The 18,391-nt window shown below is 45.8% G+C and overlaps 2 protein-coding genes across 2 annotated transcripts; both read left to right on the forward strand.

Moving 5' to 3' along the window:
• Positions 1 to 8,605: 8,605 nt before the first annotated feature.
• LOC124651799 (leucine-rich repeat receptor-like tyrosine-protein kinase PXC3) lies at positions 8,606 to 12,742 on the forward strand. Its single transcript, XM_047190832.1, has 2 exons — positions 8,606 to 11,440; positions 12,097 to 12,742. The coding sequence occupies exons 1-2, from the start codon at positions 8,845 to 8,847 to the stop codon at positions 12,402 to 12,404; spliced, it is 2,904 nt and encodes a 967-aa protein (XP_047046788.1). The 5' UTR covers positions 8,606 to 8,844; the 3' UTR covers positions 12,405 to 12,742.
• Positions 12,743 to 13,490: 748 nt separating this feature from the next.
• On the forward strand, positions 13,491 to 18,036 carry LOC124652590 (dihydrolipoyllysine-residue acetyltransferase component 5 of pyruvate dehydrogenase complex, chloroplastic-like). The gene is made up of 6 exons (XM_047191626.1): positions 13,491 to 14,506; positions 14,587 to 14,778; positions 14,862 to 14,949; positions 17,272 to 17,342; positions 17,424 to 17,507; positions 17,601 to 18,036. The coding sequence occupies exons 1-6, from the start codon at positions 13,646 to 13,648 to the stop codon at positions 17,703 to 17,705; spliced, it is 1,401 nt and encodes a 466-aa protein (XP_047047582.1). The 5' UTR covers positions 13,491 to 13,645; the 3' UTR covers positions 17,706 to 18,036.
• Positions 18,037 to 18,391: the final 355 nt, after the last annotated feature.

Consider the following 18,391-nt stretch of genomic DNA (forward strand, 5'->3'; position numbering starts at 1 on the left):
AAGCACATGATGTTGTGCACTCTCAAGAAATTGAGGAAGCTCAAATTGAAGGTCAAGACGGGGACCCAAATGATCAAGTTGGTCAAGTGATACCTACAAGGCCAAGAAGAACCAAGGAGGAGATCGAGGCCCGTCGTCTAGCAAGAAGAGATAAGAACTTGGAAATTCTTGGACACACTCATGATAAGGTCCTAAGTGATGTAAGAGGAAGAGTTTCCACAAGAAGGCAATTGGCTAACTTTAGCAATCATCATGCTTATATCTCCTTAGTGGAACCCAAGAAAGTATTTGAAACTCTTGAAGATTCGGATTGGTTGGAAGCTATGCACGATGAACTCAACAACTTCAAGCGCAATAAAGTATGGACTTTATTAGAGAAGCCAAAGGAGTGCCGCAATGTTATAGACACAAAATGGATTTTCAAGAACAAGCAAGATGAGTTTGAAAATGTTGTGAGGAACAAGGCAAGATTGGTGGCTCAAGGTTTCTCTCAAATTGAAGGAATTGACTTTGGAGAAACTTATGCTCCCATGGCTCGCCTTGAGTCCATCCGTATCCTTCTTGCTTATGCATCACACCATAACTTTAAGTTACAACAAATGGATGTGAAAAGTGCTTTTCTTAATGGTCCTTTGCATGAAGAGGTTTATGTTAAGCAACCCCCGGGGTGAGGACCCCGACTTTCCTAACCATGTCTATAAGCTTGATAAAGCACTTTATGGTCTCAAACAAGCTCCTAGAGCTTGGTACGAGCACCTTAAAGAATTATTGATAGACCGTGGGTTTGATGTTGGGCTAATCGATCCCACTCTTTTTACTAAGAGGGTCAATGGGGAGCTTTTCGTTTCCCAATTATATGTTGATGATATTATCTTTGGCTCTACTAACAAAGCTTTCAATGATGAATTCTCAAAGCTTATGACCGATAGGTTTGAGATGTCTATGATGGGAGAGCTGATGTTCTTTCTTGGTTTTGAGATCAAGCAATTGAGAGAAGGGACTTTCATCAATCAAGCAAAATATCTCCAAGACATGCTTAAGAGGTTCAAGATGACGGAGATGAAGGGAGTAGCCACTCCAATGGTTATTAAATGTCATCTTGCACTAGATCCCAATGGTAAAGAGGTGGATCAAAAGGTATATCGCTCCATGATTGGATCTTTGCTTTACCTTTGTGCATCTAGACCGGACATAGTGTTGAGTGTTGATGTGTGTGCAAGGTATCAAGCTTCCCCTAAGGAGAGTCACATGATGGCTCTCAAAAGAATCTTTCGATATTTAGTTGATACGCCAAGATATGGTCTTTGGTATCCTAAAGGCTCAAGTTTCTTTCTCAATGGGTACACCGATGCGGATTGGGCGGGAGACAAGGATGATAGGAAGTCAACCTCCGGGGCTTGCCAATTCCTTGGTAGGTCCTTGGCGTGTTGGTCTTCTAAGAAGCAAAATTGTATATCTCTCTCCACCGCTGAAGCCGAATATGTTGCCGCCGCAAGCGGTTGCACTCAATTGTTATGGATGAGACAAACTTTAAAGGAATATGGTGTCACTTGTGACAAAGTGCCTCTTTTATGTGACAATGAAAGTGTCATCAAGATTGCTTATAATCCGGTGCAACATTCAAGAACGAAGCATATTGAGATTCGGAATCATTTTATTAGGGAACCATGTTGCCCTGGTGATATTGAGCTATGCTATGTTCCTACCAAAGATCAACTTGCCGATATATTCACGAAGCCTCTTGATGAAGCAAGGTTTTGCTATTTGAGGAATGAGATAAATATCATTGATTCAAGGAGTATAGCTTGACCATCTTGCAAACACACCTTCGTCTCAAAACTTTATTTGGTTTAGATGTGGGCATGGAAATAGGGGGAGTGTGGTTTAAACTATTGAGCTATCCCTCCCCCATAATGCCAATAGTAAGAAATCATTCTCTTTATACCATACATATTGATATGTGAGCTTCAATGACGAGTATTGGTTTTGGGCCCAAGATATATCTTCGCGGTGCCAAACCATAACACTCCTACATGGTGGCCTAGGCCACCACACTCATCTTTGTGAAGAGTTGGGGTTATTTGGATCTTAATTGGATCTTATTTGACATCTACTTGTTCTTATGGGAAATCACTCATTTTTGGTCTTTATTTGCATCTCTTGCAAAAATGAGTGATCATGTACCATCCTACAGTTTGGATCATCTGTCCTAAGCCTATCGCATGTAAGCCCTATCCTTTCCTACTCCGAGTGCACACGGTTCTCTTCAAGTTTCCTGTTCTGGCCCGGTTTTCCGCTTCACCGGAAGTTCCGGCCGGTACTTCCGGCTGGATTCCCCTGGCTAGCATCTGGTTCCCGCGACGTTGTTCTGTCGGTGGGCTCGCTCCGCTGAGACCGGAAGTTCCGGCGGACCGTTTCCCATATATTGGGTCGGGAACGGGAAGACAGTTTTGTCTCCCCACTTTTCCCCCAAATCAACTTCTGTCCGTGGCCTCTCTCCACCTGTGGCGCCGGCGGCTCCCCCGGTCGGATCTCCCTCCTCCGGCGACCTCCGTCGGATCGGCTCCGTGGATCTGCATCCTCTCCCTCTCCTCCACAATGGCTCCCCCCCGGTTTGTGCTCTTTCCCTCTCTAGGTGTGGGTTGACCTCACTAGATGAAATCTAGGGCATATATACTTCTAGGCCAAGCCTTGGTAGATTCTTTCTAGATGCATATCCCCTGCTAGTTCTTGTCTAGAATGTTGGTGTAGAGCGGATCACCTCGCCATTACCGCGAATCCGAAGGGAAACTGTGATGTCCTCGTGCACCCGGAAGTTCGGCGGCTTGCGCCAGAACTTCTGCCGGTTCCCTCCGGAACTTCCGGCCTGGCTTGTTTGCTTTTCTGTACTCAGAGTTCTGTCCAGGTTCTGGTTTTGGCCTCCTCTTGTTCGTGTGCACTCATTTATCTTCTACCATCTTCATATATGTATCTCAGGTGGTTCCGAGAAGAGAGGCAAGGGGCATGTTGAAGACGAAGAAGAAGAAGTTTTTGAGCTTATTCGTCCATCCAAGCTCACGGCCCGCCAACTGGCGGCACAAAAGAATGTCAGGTCACCCGAAGTTCATGGCAAAATGGTTCATGTGTCAGTCAAGAACATGCCATATCTTGAGTACAAGGAACTTCGGCAAGGGAACCCTTACCTCATCCCTCAGAACAATAGGGTTGCGGATAAGCGCTTTCACAATCAGTCCCAAGAAGAAATCTTCTATGAGATCTATGTGACCTTCAAGAAGGCTATAGTCACTCAACACTCCATTGACACCGCCAAGATGGGTGCCACAAGGTACTTTGATGAAGCCTATGCTTTGTGTGGAGAGTTTGGGCTCTATCCCATTATGGAGCTCAACAAGGACTTCGACATCGGGTTGATCCAACAGTTCTATGCCACCGTTCACTTTCAACAAGATGAAGCCAGAACATTCCGGTGGATGACACATGAGACTCTTCTTGAAGCCAACTTGGCAAGCTTTGGTGAAGCTCTTGGATACCCTCGATCTCCGGTTATGAATGCAGATGGATGGCGGTCTCATGATAGCTCGTTTGCTCTCACCAAGGATGCGTTGGAACCCCTCTATATTAAGGGATGGGGTATTCCGGGAAAGAGTGCGGATTTTCTCCCTACTTGGGACATCATGCTTCGTGTCTACCGGGAAACAATTGGACCCAAGGGTGGCAACCTTGATGAACTGCATACCTATAAAGTGGATCTTATGGCAAACTCTCATGCTAAGAAGGGCACCGGTGAGAAGCTCGATGTGATGGACTACATCTACAATGAGATGTGGTCATGTGTGATGGAGAAGAAGCTTCCTCTCTTTGCTCCTTTCATCATGAAGCTCATTGAAGACACTTGATATCTACCCGTCAGGCTCCTCTCGCTCACTCCATTCCTCTCAACATCACATCTCATGAAGTAAAGAGCCTCCGGGTCAAGCGTCACAATTCGCCCATAGAAGATGTTCCTCCCGTTCATGAGAAGCCACCAAGTTGGGCCTCCAAGCTTGCCTGACGCATGCAACAAATCTTTTGTCTCACCTCAGCTGTCAACCACCGTCAGTACCAGCAGCATTTTGAGGCCAAGAAGTCTCGGGTTCGTCAGAAGAGCATCATGAGGGCTCTCAATGTGGACGTGTCTCCTCCCGGATTTGAGGAGAACATCACTCCGGAGGCTGAGTGGGTTTCTCAGCATGGCATTCATCTCCCAGAAGATGGTATCGAGATCGAGTCTCCTCCTCATACTCCACCTTACCCCGGCGCTCCATCTGATCTCCCTCCTAGCTGGGCCAACGCCGACCCTTGGGACGCATAGTTTCTCCTATCCCTTTTTGGTGCCTCATGTCTACGCACGCTTCTATTCCTGTAGACAGTGTTGGGCCTCCAAGAGCAGAGGTTTGTAGAACAGCAGCAAGTTTCCCTTAAGTGAATCACCCAAGGTTTATCGAACTCAGGGAGGTAGAGGTCAAAGATATCCCTCTCAAGCAACCCCTGCAATTACGATACAAGAAGTCTCTTGTGTCCCCAACACACCTAATACACTTGTCAGATGTATAGGTGCACTAGTTCGGCGAAGAGATAGTGAAATACACGTGATATGGATGAATATGAGTGGTAATAACAATCTGAATAAAATATGACAACAAGTAAACATGCAACAGAACAGTAAGTTAACAGACTTTTAATGCTTAGAAACAAGGCCTAGGGATCATACTTTCACTAGTGGACACTCTCAATATTGATCACATAACTGAATAAACAAATACTACTTTCTCTACACTCTCTTGTTGGATGACAAACACCATTCATTGTGTAGGGCTACAAGAGTTCCCTCAAGCCGGAGTAAACAAGCTCCACAACATTCGGAATTCATATTTAAGTAACCTCTAGAGTGCATAATAGACCGTTGCAATTTAGACCGAGTACTAACATAGCATACACACTGTCACTTTTAAGCTATGAAAGGGGGAATAGATCACATCAATACTATCATAGTAATAGTTAACTCCATAATATACAAGAGATTACAATCATAACCTACGCCAAGTACTTCATGATGCACACACTGTCAACATTACATCATGGAGGAGGAATAGACTACTTTAATAACATCACTAGAGTAGCACATAGATTAATAGTGATACAAAGCTCATGATCACATAAAGATCACACCATGGGAGAGAGAGAGATGAACCACATAGCTACCAGTACAGCCTTTAGCCTCGGGGGAGAACTACTCCCTCCTCATCATGGGAGACAGCGATGGCGATGAAGATGGCGGTGGTGTCGATGGAGATGCCTTCCGGGGGCAATTCCCCGTCCCGGCGGTGTGCCGGAACAGAGACTTCTGTCCCCTGAATCTTGGCTTCGCGATGGCGGCGGCTCTGGAACTTTTCTCGTATCGTGGCTTATTGTTTTAGGGTTTTCGAGACGGAGAGAATATATAGGCGGAAGGGCAGCCTCGGAGGAGTCCTGGGGCAGCCAGACCATAGGGGGGCGCCCCCCCTTGGCCGCGCCGCCAGGTGGGGTGGGGCCCCCCAGGGCTCCCCTCTGGTCCCTCTCTGGCTCTCTGGAAGCTTCCGTGAAATATAAGACCCTGGGCGTTGATTTCGTCCAATTCGAGAATATTTCCTTTGTAGGATTTACTGAAACCAAAAACAGACACAAAACGTAAGCGGCACTTCGGCATCTCGTTAATAGGTTAGTTCCGGAAAATGCATATAAATGATGTAAAGTGTGTATAAAACATATGTGTATCATCATAAAAATAGCATGGAACATAAGAAATTATAGATACGTTGGAGACGTATCATTGCCTTGGTGCCAAAGGGGGAGAGTGAGCCTTTATTAGGTTGCTCTCCGTTGGGTATTTGCATGGAGAGTCACAAGCTCATGTGTTCTTTGATTTCCATCGCTTGTGATTCCATTTTATTCTCTATTTGGTGTCGAACTCTGTTTCTAGACATTATGTGGTGTGTGAACTTTATCTATGTGTATGGTAAACTCCGTATGTGAGTCTTCTATGGTTATCTATATGTGTATGCTCTATCTATCTATATGCTTATCACTTTGTTTATTGTTAACCCGTGGAAGATGGATACAAGATATAGGGGGAGCTTTGTTCCATATATGTGTACCTTCGCTTTCAGAGAAATTTTCTTGGTACATGCTCATATCTAGGGGGAGATCTTCTATATCTCTCACATACTTGTTGTTTACTTTGATTATTCCTTGCAAATACTTGTGTTGTCATCAAACACCAAAAAGGGGGAGATTGAAAGAACATTTCCCGCCCTTTTCGGTTTTGTGTGTTTGATGTCAACAATAGGTATCTATTTATGTGTGTTGATGTAGACAGGTACATGGTTTCATTATATATACATGGATGGTGGAATGGATTGACAAAACTGGAGACATTGCCGCCTTTTTGCTTCAGGCGGAAGTTCCGGCCCCTGCAGGCGGAAGTTCCGCCCAGATGCCCCTTTCAGCAGAATCTCAGCGCCTCACACGATGAAGCTCGGCGGAAGTAGGCCGGAAGTTCTGGTTAGCGGAACTTCCGCCCTACTTCCGGGCAAGTTCCGAAAATGGGGTTTTTACTCGCAGATGGTTCCAGTATGGTTTTCGCGCGATTCCGGAAGTAGGCTGGAACTTCCGGTCACCGGAAGTTCCGCCCTAGTTCCGCGCACTCTCAGTCCATCAGCTGCTCATGTGCGAAAGGATCTTGCCGGAACTTCCGGTGTTACACAAAAACGTCCACAACGGTCAGATCTGAAGCACCTACTCATACAAATAGCTTTCTTTTCCATTGGGACAAGTTGCTCAATCATTTGCCAAGTTCATCCACCATTAGAGCCACTTCAAGAAACACAAGATTCACAAGATCTCCTCCTCCAACCATCCAAAGCTCTTGATCTTTGGAGATCCGAAGGAGAAGACCCCGATCTACATCCTCACCGAAGCGATTTGCATTTCCCCCTTTTATGCTTGAGGGCCCCTTTGCTAGTGTTCCTCTTTTGAGAAACCCTAGTTGTTTGTAGTTGATATTGTTCTTGTTGTTGTTGTTGTTGTTGTTGTTGTTGTTGTTACAGATTTGGGAGCCTCCAATTTGGTTGTGGATGTGTGCCCCAAGAACCTTGTAAAGACTCGGTTTCCGTCCCGAGAAAATCCCTTAGTGGAAGTGGGCTAGGCCTTTTGTGACGGTGCTCACATGAGACCTGAGTGAAGCCTTCGTGGCGTTGGTCTGGCTTTCGTAACGACCACACTCCTCCGAACGTAGACGTACCTTCTTGCAAAGGAAGGGAACTACGGGAATCAACTCCATGTCTCCGCATGCTCCACTCTCGGTTACCTCTATCCTATATCTCCTCTATATATTGCGTAGCTATATCTTGCTTAGTAGTTGGCTTTGTCATATAGGTAAATTCACATAGTTGCATATCTAAAGAATTTACCTTTGTGTCAAGCCTAAATTGAAAAGGAACTAAAAATTGGTTAGCACCTATTCACACCCCTCTAGGTGTGGCATACGATCCTTTCATCAGCATCGTTTCTCCATTGTCAGGTACCCTGCTTTCACTTGGTCTGAGGCACAAATGTGGGAGGTGATGAACGCCTGTGTGATCATCCACAACATGATCATTGAGAGCGAGCGCGACGCACCTATGTAGGATGATCATCCATTTGATTATCAAGGGCCACTAGCTGAGGTAGAGCATGTACCCCAAGAATTTGCTGCTTTTCTTCATATGCACAATGAAACTTCGAGATGCAGGTGTCGCAGGTGTCCATGCACAACTGAAGGCGGATCTAGCTGCACATTTGTGGGCGAGGAGTGGAGCAACCAACAATGCATGATTTTAATTCTCTTTGTTTGCCTGTATGAGTAATTTAAGTACTATTTGTATGTTGGGTTGTATAAATAATTTAAGTAATATTTGTTTGATTGATTGTATGAATAATTTAATTCTATTTGTGTGATTGTATGAATAAAATGTGATTGATATGTTGTTACAAAATATTGTAAAAAGGAAAAAAAAATTGGAGGCCGCCATTTTAGGGGTGCCGATGTGGGAACAACCCCAAATAGAGGATGCATGGTCTGTTTGGTTGACGCCCAGGCTAGCGACGCCAAATCTAAGGCGTGCCAATATTTTGGTCAAGGATTTGCTCGCCCCTGTTTCGCCCGCGCGTGGCGTGAAATCTAAACTAGGTTGCCAATATTTTGGTGTGGCTCGGCTAGATGGGCTTCAATCCAAAGGGTGGCCTATACTTCCACCTCTTCCAAAGGTTTGGTAAGGTAGCTGCTGGTCACAATCCAAACAGGCCCGCAGTGCCCGCGTCCCCAAATGGAGGTGCCGACGCTTCCGCCGGCGCCTATTTAGGGACTACCGGTGGAGGAGAACTGGAGATGCTCTAAGTTTCAAATCCTGGAAAATCCTGTATAACAAATCTTGCAGCCAAAGAAGTGTTCGGTTACGGTTTGCTTCAAAGTCATTTGGTAGGCCCCATAGGTTGTAGCCATTTTGCCTCAGGTTTTGGTCATTCCCATAAAATACGTCAGTCAGTCAACTCTGGACCCAAATGGAGAAAATCCCACATCCCACCTCTTCTGTCTCTCCAGTCGCCGCAGCACTCAAATGTGGAGCAAAAAACAGGAAGATGACCACCAGATAGCCATGGTTGCCGGGAAACCTAGGGAGCAGGAGATCTTCTTCCTCTCTTTTCCCCTATAGCTCGAAGCCTCGAACCGCCCGAGATCGACAGGCAAGGAGTCAAAGGAATCCAAGAAGAAGCCCAGAGCCGGCGGCCATGGTGGAGAGGAGGCGGAGGTACTGTTCCTGCTCTAGCCATGGCTTGTCGCTGCCGCTACTGCTGCTCTCCTTCTTCTCCTTCTTGCGCCTACATGCTTCCTTCGCCGCCGCCGCCGCCGCCCCACCCCTTCGTCTAAACAGCACCCAAGAATCCATCTTGAGGGATCTCTCGCGCGGGGAGCGCATAGCCGGGTGGAACACAACCGCCTCGAATCCATGCCTGTGGAGCGGAATCGCTTGCTCTCCTTCCGACTCCACCTCGTTCTCCGCGGTGACCGGCATCGCCTTGTCCGGCTACGGCATTTCCAACTCCTCCGTCCTCGCCTCGATATGCGCTCTTGACACCCTGCTGTCCCTCGATCTCTCGAGGAACTCACTCGCCGGTCTGGGGGATCGATTCCTCGGCCCTTCTTGCTCCATGAAGGAAGGGCTGCGGTCACTCAATCTGAGCAGCAACCAGCTCGCCGCTTCGCTCGCCGATCTATCCGGCTTCCCCAGGCTGGAGGTTCTGGATTTGTCCTTCAACCATGTGCGTGGAAATCTGAGCACCGAGCTGGGCAGATTCCCCCAGTTGAGAAGCCTGAACCTTAGCACCAACGGGTTGAATGGTGGTGTCCCCACAAGCATGGTACTCTCTCTGGAGGAGCTGGTGCTGTCTGGCAATCATTTGAGGGGTCCAATTCCACCCGGTTTGTTCGCCTATGCAGATCTTGTTATGCTGGATCTCAGCCAGAACAATCTAACTGGTGATGTCCCTGATGAGTTCTGGAAGCTCGACAAGCTCGAGACGTTGCTGCTTTCAGGTAATGAGCTGAGTGGGGCAATACCTGGGAGACTGCCGAACTCGACGACGATGTCCCGGTTCGCAGCCAACCAGAACAAGTTCACCGGCTCGATCCCGAGTGGTATTACCGAGCATGTCAAGATGTTGGATTTGAGCTACAACAAGCTGAGTGGGAAGATCCCCTCTGATCTACTCGCGTCTCCGGTGTTGGAGACCATTGATCTCACTAGTAACAGCCTTGAAGGGCCCATTCCAGGGAACTTTTCTGCAAAGCTCTTCCGCCTCCGGCTTGGCATGAACTTGCTGACTGGGAGCATTCCAGACTCCATAGGTGATGCCTCCAAGTTGGCTTATCTTGAGTTGGATCACAATCGTTTGACAGGTTCTATACCTCCCCGGCTTGGCGAATGCAGTGAGTTGGCTCTCTTGAATCTGGCATCAAATGGTTTGCACGGTCAAGTACCTGATCAGATCAGCACCCTGGAGAAGCTAGTAGTTCTGAAGCTTCAAATGAACAACCTCAGCGGATCTATCAGAAGTACCTTTTCTTCTCTCACAAGCCTGAGCATATTAAATCTCAGTCGGAATTCATTCACTGGAGATATACCGCAGAGTGTTGATCAGTTATCAAAGCTCTCCAACATGAACCTTGCAGGCAACAAGATTAGTGGTCCCATTCCACCCTCAGTTGGTTCACTGCAATTTCTAATCGAACTCAATCTGGGTGATAATTCCTTGACTGGTACCATCCCGAAAATGCCAGTCTCCTTGAGCACATCTCTTAATCTTAGTCATAACTCTCTCAGTGGCTCTATTCCCTCAAACATTGGGACTTTAAAAGAGTTAGAGATCCTTGATCTTTCGTACAACAGTTTGTCTGGTACAGTGCCAACCCCACCTGACTTGCCACCAAGCTTGACGCTGTTGGTGCTTTCCTATAATCAGCTCACTGGGTACTTTCAGGCGCCTCCACATGTTGTAGTCAGTACCACTGGAAATCCTGGCCTTACAACTGCAAGTGATAGAGATGGTGATGGCATCCCCTCTGATGGTAAAAAGAAGAACCATGCTGTTCTGATTACTATCTTTGCTATTGTCGGTGCTCTTGTCGGATTATGCTTGCTTGCCACTGTTATTATGTTCTCATTATCCAAGAGGATTTATCGCGTTGAAGATATTGGACCACCACCAGAGCAAGTCCTTCCTCAAATCATCAATGGGCACCTCATAACAATGAACAGCATCCACACCACTGCAATTGACTTAAGTTATGCAATGGAAGCAGTCTCCAGTCCCAACAACATATTTCTGAAGACAAGGTTCTGCACCTACTACAAGGCTGCGATGCCAAATAGGTCAATCTACTCTGTGAAGAAGCTTGACTGGAGTGACAAGATATTCCAAATTGGGAGCCAAGAGAAATTTGGTCATGAACTTGAGGTACTTGGTAAACTAAGCAATTCCAACGTCATGGTGCCATTGGCCTACGTCTTGACAGAAAACAATGCATACCTACTCTATGAGCATGCGTACAAGGGCACGGTATTCGACTTACTGCATGATGGAAGGTCAGATGGTCTGGACTGGCCCTCACGGTATAGCATTGCTTTGGGGGTCGCCCAAGGGCTGACCTTTCTTCATGGGCGCACTCAGCCGGTTCTGCTTCTTGATTTGTCAACAAGAACTATCCATTTGAAGTCAATGAATGAGCCTCAGATTGGAGATATTGAGCTTTACAAAATTATCGATCCTTCCAAAAGTAGTGGAAGCCTTTCAACTATTGCTGGTACAGTTGGTTATATTCCTCCAGGTAAAATACGTATTACCACATTCTGATTTACTTTGAGCACATATTTGTCAACTTGTTAAAATTGTCAAAAAATGAATATTTCTGCTATTATTTAGTTATGAAATTCATGATGCCATCTATTTCCATCTGCACTAATAATATGACGAATTTTCTTGGCTGCAAATCTGTCTGAACAGGAGCTCGAAACTTCATTAGTACCATAGTTCTGGTTGAACTGAAAGCACCATCTGTTTTCTTAAATGTTTCAACAGAGCGTTTCCTTTAATTTTTTTTTTTGAGGGTTGAACAGTGGGGAAAAATCCCCACTGCAATTTTTATTAAATCAAAACAAAATGTATTTACAGGTTGTACACGAAGTAGAAGAAAGAAAAAACTAAGCTATTCTAAAAAAAACTTAGAAAAAAAGCTTAAGCCAAGCTTTGTCATTGTTACTCTTGAGTCTGGAATGTGGCATCCAAATTGAAACACACCTCCCCACTTGTGTGCAGGTAGGGGGTATACAAAAAATAATTCGAATAGTTAAGTGCTTTAGGCAAACTAGTTTGCAGCTTCTCAAATCTGGAGTAGGATAATCTTGAATTGTTTTGTTTAGTTGTTTACACATTCCAAAAAGACCACATATGCTAACACTAAATTCCACTGAACTCCGATTGCAGAGTATGCATACACCATGAGGTTGACGATGGCTGGCAATGTTTATAGCTTTGGAGTTATTTTGCTGGAGCTCTTGACAGGGAGACCATCGGTCAGCGACGGCACGGAGCTAGCCCAGTGGGCTCTCAGTCTTTCAGTTAGGCCTGAGCAAAGGGAGCAGGTCCTTGACACCAGAGTCTCAAGAACTTCAGTTGGTGCTCACAGCCAGATGTTATCTGTTCTGAATATTGCCCTCTCCTGCGTCTCCTTCTCTCCAGATGCTCGGCCCAAGATGCGCAACGTCTTGAGGTTGCTCGTCAACGCGAAGTGAATGTGAACCAAAGCCAAGCAACCAGTTTTGGTGAACTTGGATAAGTTCTGAATGGAGTCTGACATTTGCTTAGTTCACGGATGTCAATATACACGTGATCATTGTATAGTTACCATAGGTTATGATCTGGTGATTAGTTTGAGTTGTTAGGTATATCCTATTTCTGGAGTGTAATCGCTACCATTTTCTGGGCTGTAAACATCACAGTGATGGTTATTAGCAAACCTGCTTGCATTGCTTTCTGGCTAATTCAAGTAATGCCTTGAATTGGTCATGGGTAGCTCAACTAGAAGCTCCGCAGTTCACTAAATAAATCCCATGGTCTTATTTTCAGCCAACACACAATGTTTTCTGTCATCTTCTCGCTGAACACCTTTTTATTTTCTTAACATGTAACTTGTTCTCTAGCTACATCACATTCTAAAATTTTAGGACAATATTTTGGATTCTTTTTGGTGGTCCATCCTGAATGTCACTTAACTGGCATAACTTTTTCAGGTGAACTGGCACCATACTAGCATGAAATTTAAATGGTAATTTGTGTAAAGCCATTTTTGAGAGTGGCATCCGGTCCAGGCACTCAATGTCTCGGCGACATCCTGTGTGCTAGTTTTCAAAACTTGTACTAGCATGGTTTCAAAGATTTCATATTTCTTTCTTGAGTGACTCAACATTGTACTCCTTAAGTAATGGGGGGAAAAAACCAATTGTCTATTCATAAGGTGTTTGGTTCAGCACCCAAGGATTCTCATCTTGATCTCACTTCATGCACTATGCGGAAACTAAAAATTGCATAAACTTTTGGATAATTTGGCATATTCTCAAGATTGCAATTTTGGTTGAGTAACATGCAATTCAGAATCAGTAGATCTATTGAAATTTTAGGCAATCGAGGATCAACCAAAATTGTTAAAATAAATCCATGTTTCTTACTAAATCTCTGATATCTTTATTCAATTACTACTGTCGTTTAATAAAGGAATAAAATTCATGTTAGCAAAAATTATGTTAAGTTTGATGGCAATTGGGCTTGTTGGGGGCGATGGCAAACCCAAAGCATTGTGAGCAGGCAGCGACCAGCCCAAGCCGCCCGCCAGCCAGCAGCATCGTTCTCCTCTTCCTCGGCTAATCCGCCCCGCCTCCGATACTCCCAAGGCGGCAGCAGCAGCAACAACACCAGCAAGCCAGGCATCCCCCCAAAGCCTCACCACCCTGCTCTCTTCCCCCTCCCGTCCCCCGCAATGGCAGGCCTCCTCCACCTCCACTCCACGCTGCTCCCCTCTGCGTCCCTGCTCCGCCAACGCGGCGGCGGCGGCGCACAGGCTGCAGCGCCGCGGCGCCGGCGCGCGTGCCGGGTGGAGGCCAAGATCCGGGAGATCTTCATGCCGGCGCTCAGCTCCACCATGACGGAGGGCAAGATCGTCGCCTGGAACGCCTCCGAGGGGGACCGCCTCTCCAAGGGCGACCCCGTGGTCGTCGTCGAGTCCGACAAGGCCGACATGGACGTCGAGACCTTCCACGACGGCTTCCTCGCCGCCGTCCTCGTCCCCGCCGGGGAGTCCGCGCCAGTCGGCTCCGCCATCGCGCTCCTCGCCGAGTCCGAGGAGGAGATCCCACTCGCCCGCTCCCAGGCCGCCAACTTATCCTCCGCCGCCGCCGCCTCGCCGCCGGCTCCCCAGGAAACCGTCGCGGAAGAATCGTCCCCTGCCCCGCCACCGCCGCCTGCCCCTCCGGCGCCGGTAGCAGTCTCTGCGCCAGCACCGCCCTCACCGGCCGCACAAGGCGGGGCGCGCGTGGTTGCCTCGCCGTACGCCAAGAAGCTCGCGAAGGAGCTCAGCGTCGATCTCTTCTCCGTCACTGGGTCTGGGCCGGGTGGGAGGGTCGTGGCTAAGGACGTAGAGGCCGCGGCAGCTTCGCCCCAAAAGGCGTCGGCGGCGGCGCCTGTGGCAGCTGCCCGGCCAGATGTGCCATTGGGGTCCACGGTGCCATTCACCGCAATGCAGGGTGCTGTGAGCAAGAACATGGTGGAGAGCCTCGCCGTGCCGACGTTCAGGGTTGGCTACACCATCACAACAGACGCCCTAGACCAGCTCTACAAGAAAGTGAGCATCTAGTTTTCTTTTCCACCCTTATGTTAGCAGTATGCTGCGGAATGCTGAATACCGGAGTGAACCACTCGCAGATTAAGTCGAAGGGGGTGACAATGACAGCGCTGCTGGCCAAGGCCACAGCAATGGCGCTGGTGCAGCATCCCGTGGTGAACTCCAGCTGCAGGGACGGCCAGAGCTTTACTTACAACAGTAGCATCAACATTGCCGTGGCCGTGGCCATCGACGGTGGGTTGATAACCCCCGTGCTTCAGGATGCTGATAAGGTTTAGCGCTTTGTTGATTATGCTCAAGGATGATGTTTATGCTGATACTTTGTCTGAGTAAATGGAGAACTGTTGGTATGCAGCTTGATATCTATACACTGTCAAGGAAATGGAAGGAGCTGGTTGAGAAGGCTCGTGCCAAACAGCTGCAGCCCCAGGAGTACAACTCTGGTACTTCCTTTGCCTCACAAACAAACTCGAATGTCTAATGCAATTATGTGCATGTTCTTTTCCGACTGATATAGCATTATAGTGAATTAACTGTTGTCTGTTAATAAATCGATGTCAGTTGTGCCTGAACATCTCAGTCTTGTAGATGTTGATTTAACCATATCCCTCATTTTCGTATAATATTGAACACTGTTCCTTCCCATGTGACTTAGTTGTGCAAGGTTGTATGAGGCTAAGCCTTTGAGTAGTTGGCTATCTACTCATAGTCTCATAGTGGTAGCTGTTGTTCAGATTAAGGTTTTGCCATTGATTCTTTAGACCTCAATCATGAACAAATTCTAGCATGTGTACAGTACATTATGCCTTATTTTAGGTACGTATTTATTGCCAATTTTCAAGTTTGTGTATGCTTGTAGCCAGGACCGGCTCTATTTTACCCGGCCCTCTGGCGAAGTCGACAACAGGCCCCCTTAAGGCTAGAAAATATATACGCATAAATAGATATATAGCATACATATGTCTACTTTTATTCGCAAAAAGGTCTACTTTTACTTGCAAAAACCACTTAAGCAATGTCATAGTATTAGAATGAATAAAAACAACAGAAAAATTAACTAGTGGTGTTTCCTGCTAGTTTAAATGTTTAATAACCTCAAATAAGAACCTAATGAGTTCATCGACAATTTTGTTTCACTGCTTAAAAAAATACTTCCTCACTTATTTCTAGATGTAAAATTATTTAAGACAAGGTCAAGATCAATCCTTTTTTTTGGACAACATTAGAACACATATAATCGTGAAGGAATTAAATACATAAAGAACTAGAACCATGAATCCCTAATCTGACGGTTTAACCAGATGACAGAACGTAGGGTGCTGGGGGCAGCGACCAGCAGGGCTGTGAAGAGCAGGGCAAGGCGCGGATGAATTACCCAAATCAACTGACAATTCCAATAGGAGATGGTGATCTCTAGTCTAGAGACTCCACGCAGCGGCGGCCGGAGCAGTCGGTCAGTCGTTAGGAGCAGCTGAACACGAACTTGACTACAGGAGATCCATCCTCAATTGCTTGGTGGGTGTGTGTACGTTTCCCATTCTGATTGACCTGACACTCCCATGCTCGGCTAGGCCTTTGCAACAATCTTTTCTTAGCCCAAAACAAAACATTGGTTGGGCAGGGTTTAGGGGTATAAAGGATGCAGACTGCGATAATGGGCCCCCAAACGGGCGTGGGCCCTGGGCTGTCGCCCATGGTGGCCATGGGTCAGAGCTGGGCAGCTGGCCCTGCATGTAGCGCTTCTAGTTCCAGCTATAGTTATAAGAGTATGGAGTAGTAATTGAGTTGTTCATGGTGTGACACAAACTACCGAACTATCTCTGCGTTAGAAGTAGGTATGTACAAGGGTTCCGATTTTCAGCATGAAACCAGCCAAAGCCAAGCAAAAACTGGAACCGACCAAACCTGAATTCCTCATTTCCTTTCATCATTACATGGGACCTGGAATGTATCCAATTACAATTTACATGCACCGTTTACTTGTTTCTGCACTATGGCCTGATGCTTAATACATATGTTCAAATTGAGTTCAGTAATGATATAATAACATTTCTGGATGTGAGTAAATCTTTAAGTAAAAATGCATCTAGTTTTGTTAAATTGATTTGAGGATGAGTAGACTAGAAAAACTGAAATCATTTGAGGATGAGACTAGATGCTTCTTATGCATCTAGTTCGGTAATTCGGTTTAAGCTTTACTGATAGTTTTGCAATTTAAAATGCTTTGGTTTATTGTATCGCTGACACCCATTGATTCAGAGCCTCATATGAAAGCACTGATGTGTCTCTTATCTGTCTGTCCCCAAAAATCAGAGCCATCTAAAACAGTTGTAAGGTGGTTTACTTTGGTATGCATTTATGGGGTTCATATTGCTGTCAGTTATGTAAAAAAGATAACGTTTGCTGCGAAGCCAGAGCTTGCTAAATAATTTGGCATTTGTGCCTGGGACAATATACGATTCAGTTCAGTCCAACTGTTGATGGTAGACAGCATTTTTTTGTTTTGCAGTGAAGAGATTTGACTGAATTTACAAAATTCACACAACAGAGCAGTAGAATTATTTGGAATCACATTTGGTGTTCTTCATATTACTTCATTGCTAAAGTATCTTAGCCAGAAATTGAGATGTCACATATCAACAATGTTGCCTATGACCATCTCTGTTACTTTGCTAGTGCTTTAGATGTTGGGAACAGGAAACATATTGGATCCTGCTGTACGTATATGCTTTGTGTGCTAATAATTGCCACTCTTCAATCTGCAGGTACATTTACCCTTTCAAACCTCGGTATGTTTGGAGTTGATAGATTTGATGCAATCTTACCACCTGGAACTGTAAGATGAAGTTTCCATGTTTCCACTTCTTTTCATGCAATGCACCAAAACTTCTGGTAATTAATTTTTTTCTGGAAACAGGGAGCAATCATGGCTGTTGGATCGTCACAACCGACAGTTGTTGGTACGGAAGATGGTAGAATTGGGATGAAGAACCAAATGCAGGTAAAATGACTTGTACTTATGGAATTTTTTCTTTCACGCTAACCAATTTGAAGTGGTGATTCTGTGCTTATCTGACCTGATCAATAATTTTAGGTCAATGTTACTGCTGATCATCGGGTTATTTATGGGTCCGATCTTGCCGCTTTTCTGCAAACTCTCTCCAAGATAATTGAGGATCCAAAGGACCTTACGTTTTAGATGCATGGAATGATTATTTTTCCCTGAGGCAATCACATAGGATGCTTGTCAGTAGATGTGTAGCATGTTGGTGTGTGAATTAGTTACTTAAGTTGCCAGCTTTGTTGGTATCAGGTAACTTTGTTACCTTCTCCTCATTGGTTTGTTTTTCAATAATTTTTTACCTCCTGTTCAGATAGGTGACAAGCATGAGTATTTACCAGAGTGTCTGTTACTTGTCATTATTGTGGGCTCGATGTACAATACAATGGATCATGTCACTGTCACCTTTGAATACAAAGAAATGAAATGAACTTGGCCATCGTGTGGTTAAATTAATTTATTGGATTCACATTGGTTTCTAGATTACTTGATCTGTATGTTCCCGAACCTGAATAGATCACTCTTGTGAAAGAGTTGCAACACCGGTAGACAGCGAGAATGACGTCCCCAGGGTTGTTGCCCTTGCAAGGGTGCCAACATGAAATTGCTTGAAAATCAGAAGATGAGTGAAAACGGGGCACCATATATGACCTATTTGCAATACAGGTGGAGGGCCATATGATTTCTCCCAACAACTCTCATCATACCATGGTATTTATGGCTATCTGATACTTTGGCTTGTTGTACTTTCCTGAGGCAGCAGATGGTACCCTACTTATTTTGCTCAGAAAGCATTCCTGCATCAGCTCAGGGGTACTGCTACT

Source organism: Lolium rigidum, chromosome 5 (genome assembly GCF_022539505.1).
Source record: "Lolium rigidum isolate FL_2022 chromosome 5, APGP_CSIRO_Lrig_0.1, whole genome shotgun sequence".
NCBI classification, from domain to species: Eukaryota; Viridiplantae; Streptophyta; class Magnoliopsida; order Poales; family Poaceae; genus Lolium; species Lolium rigidum.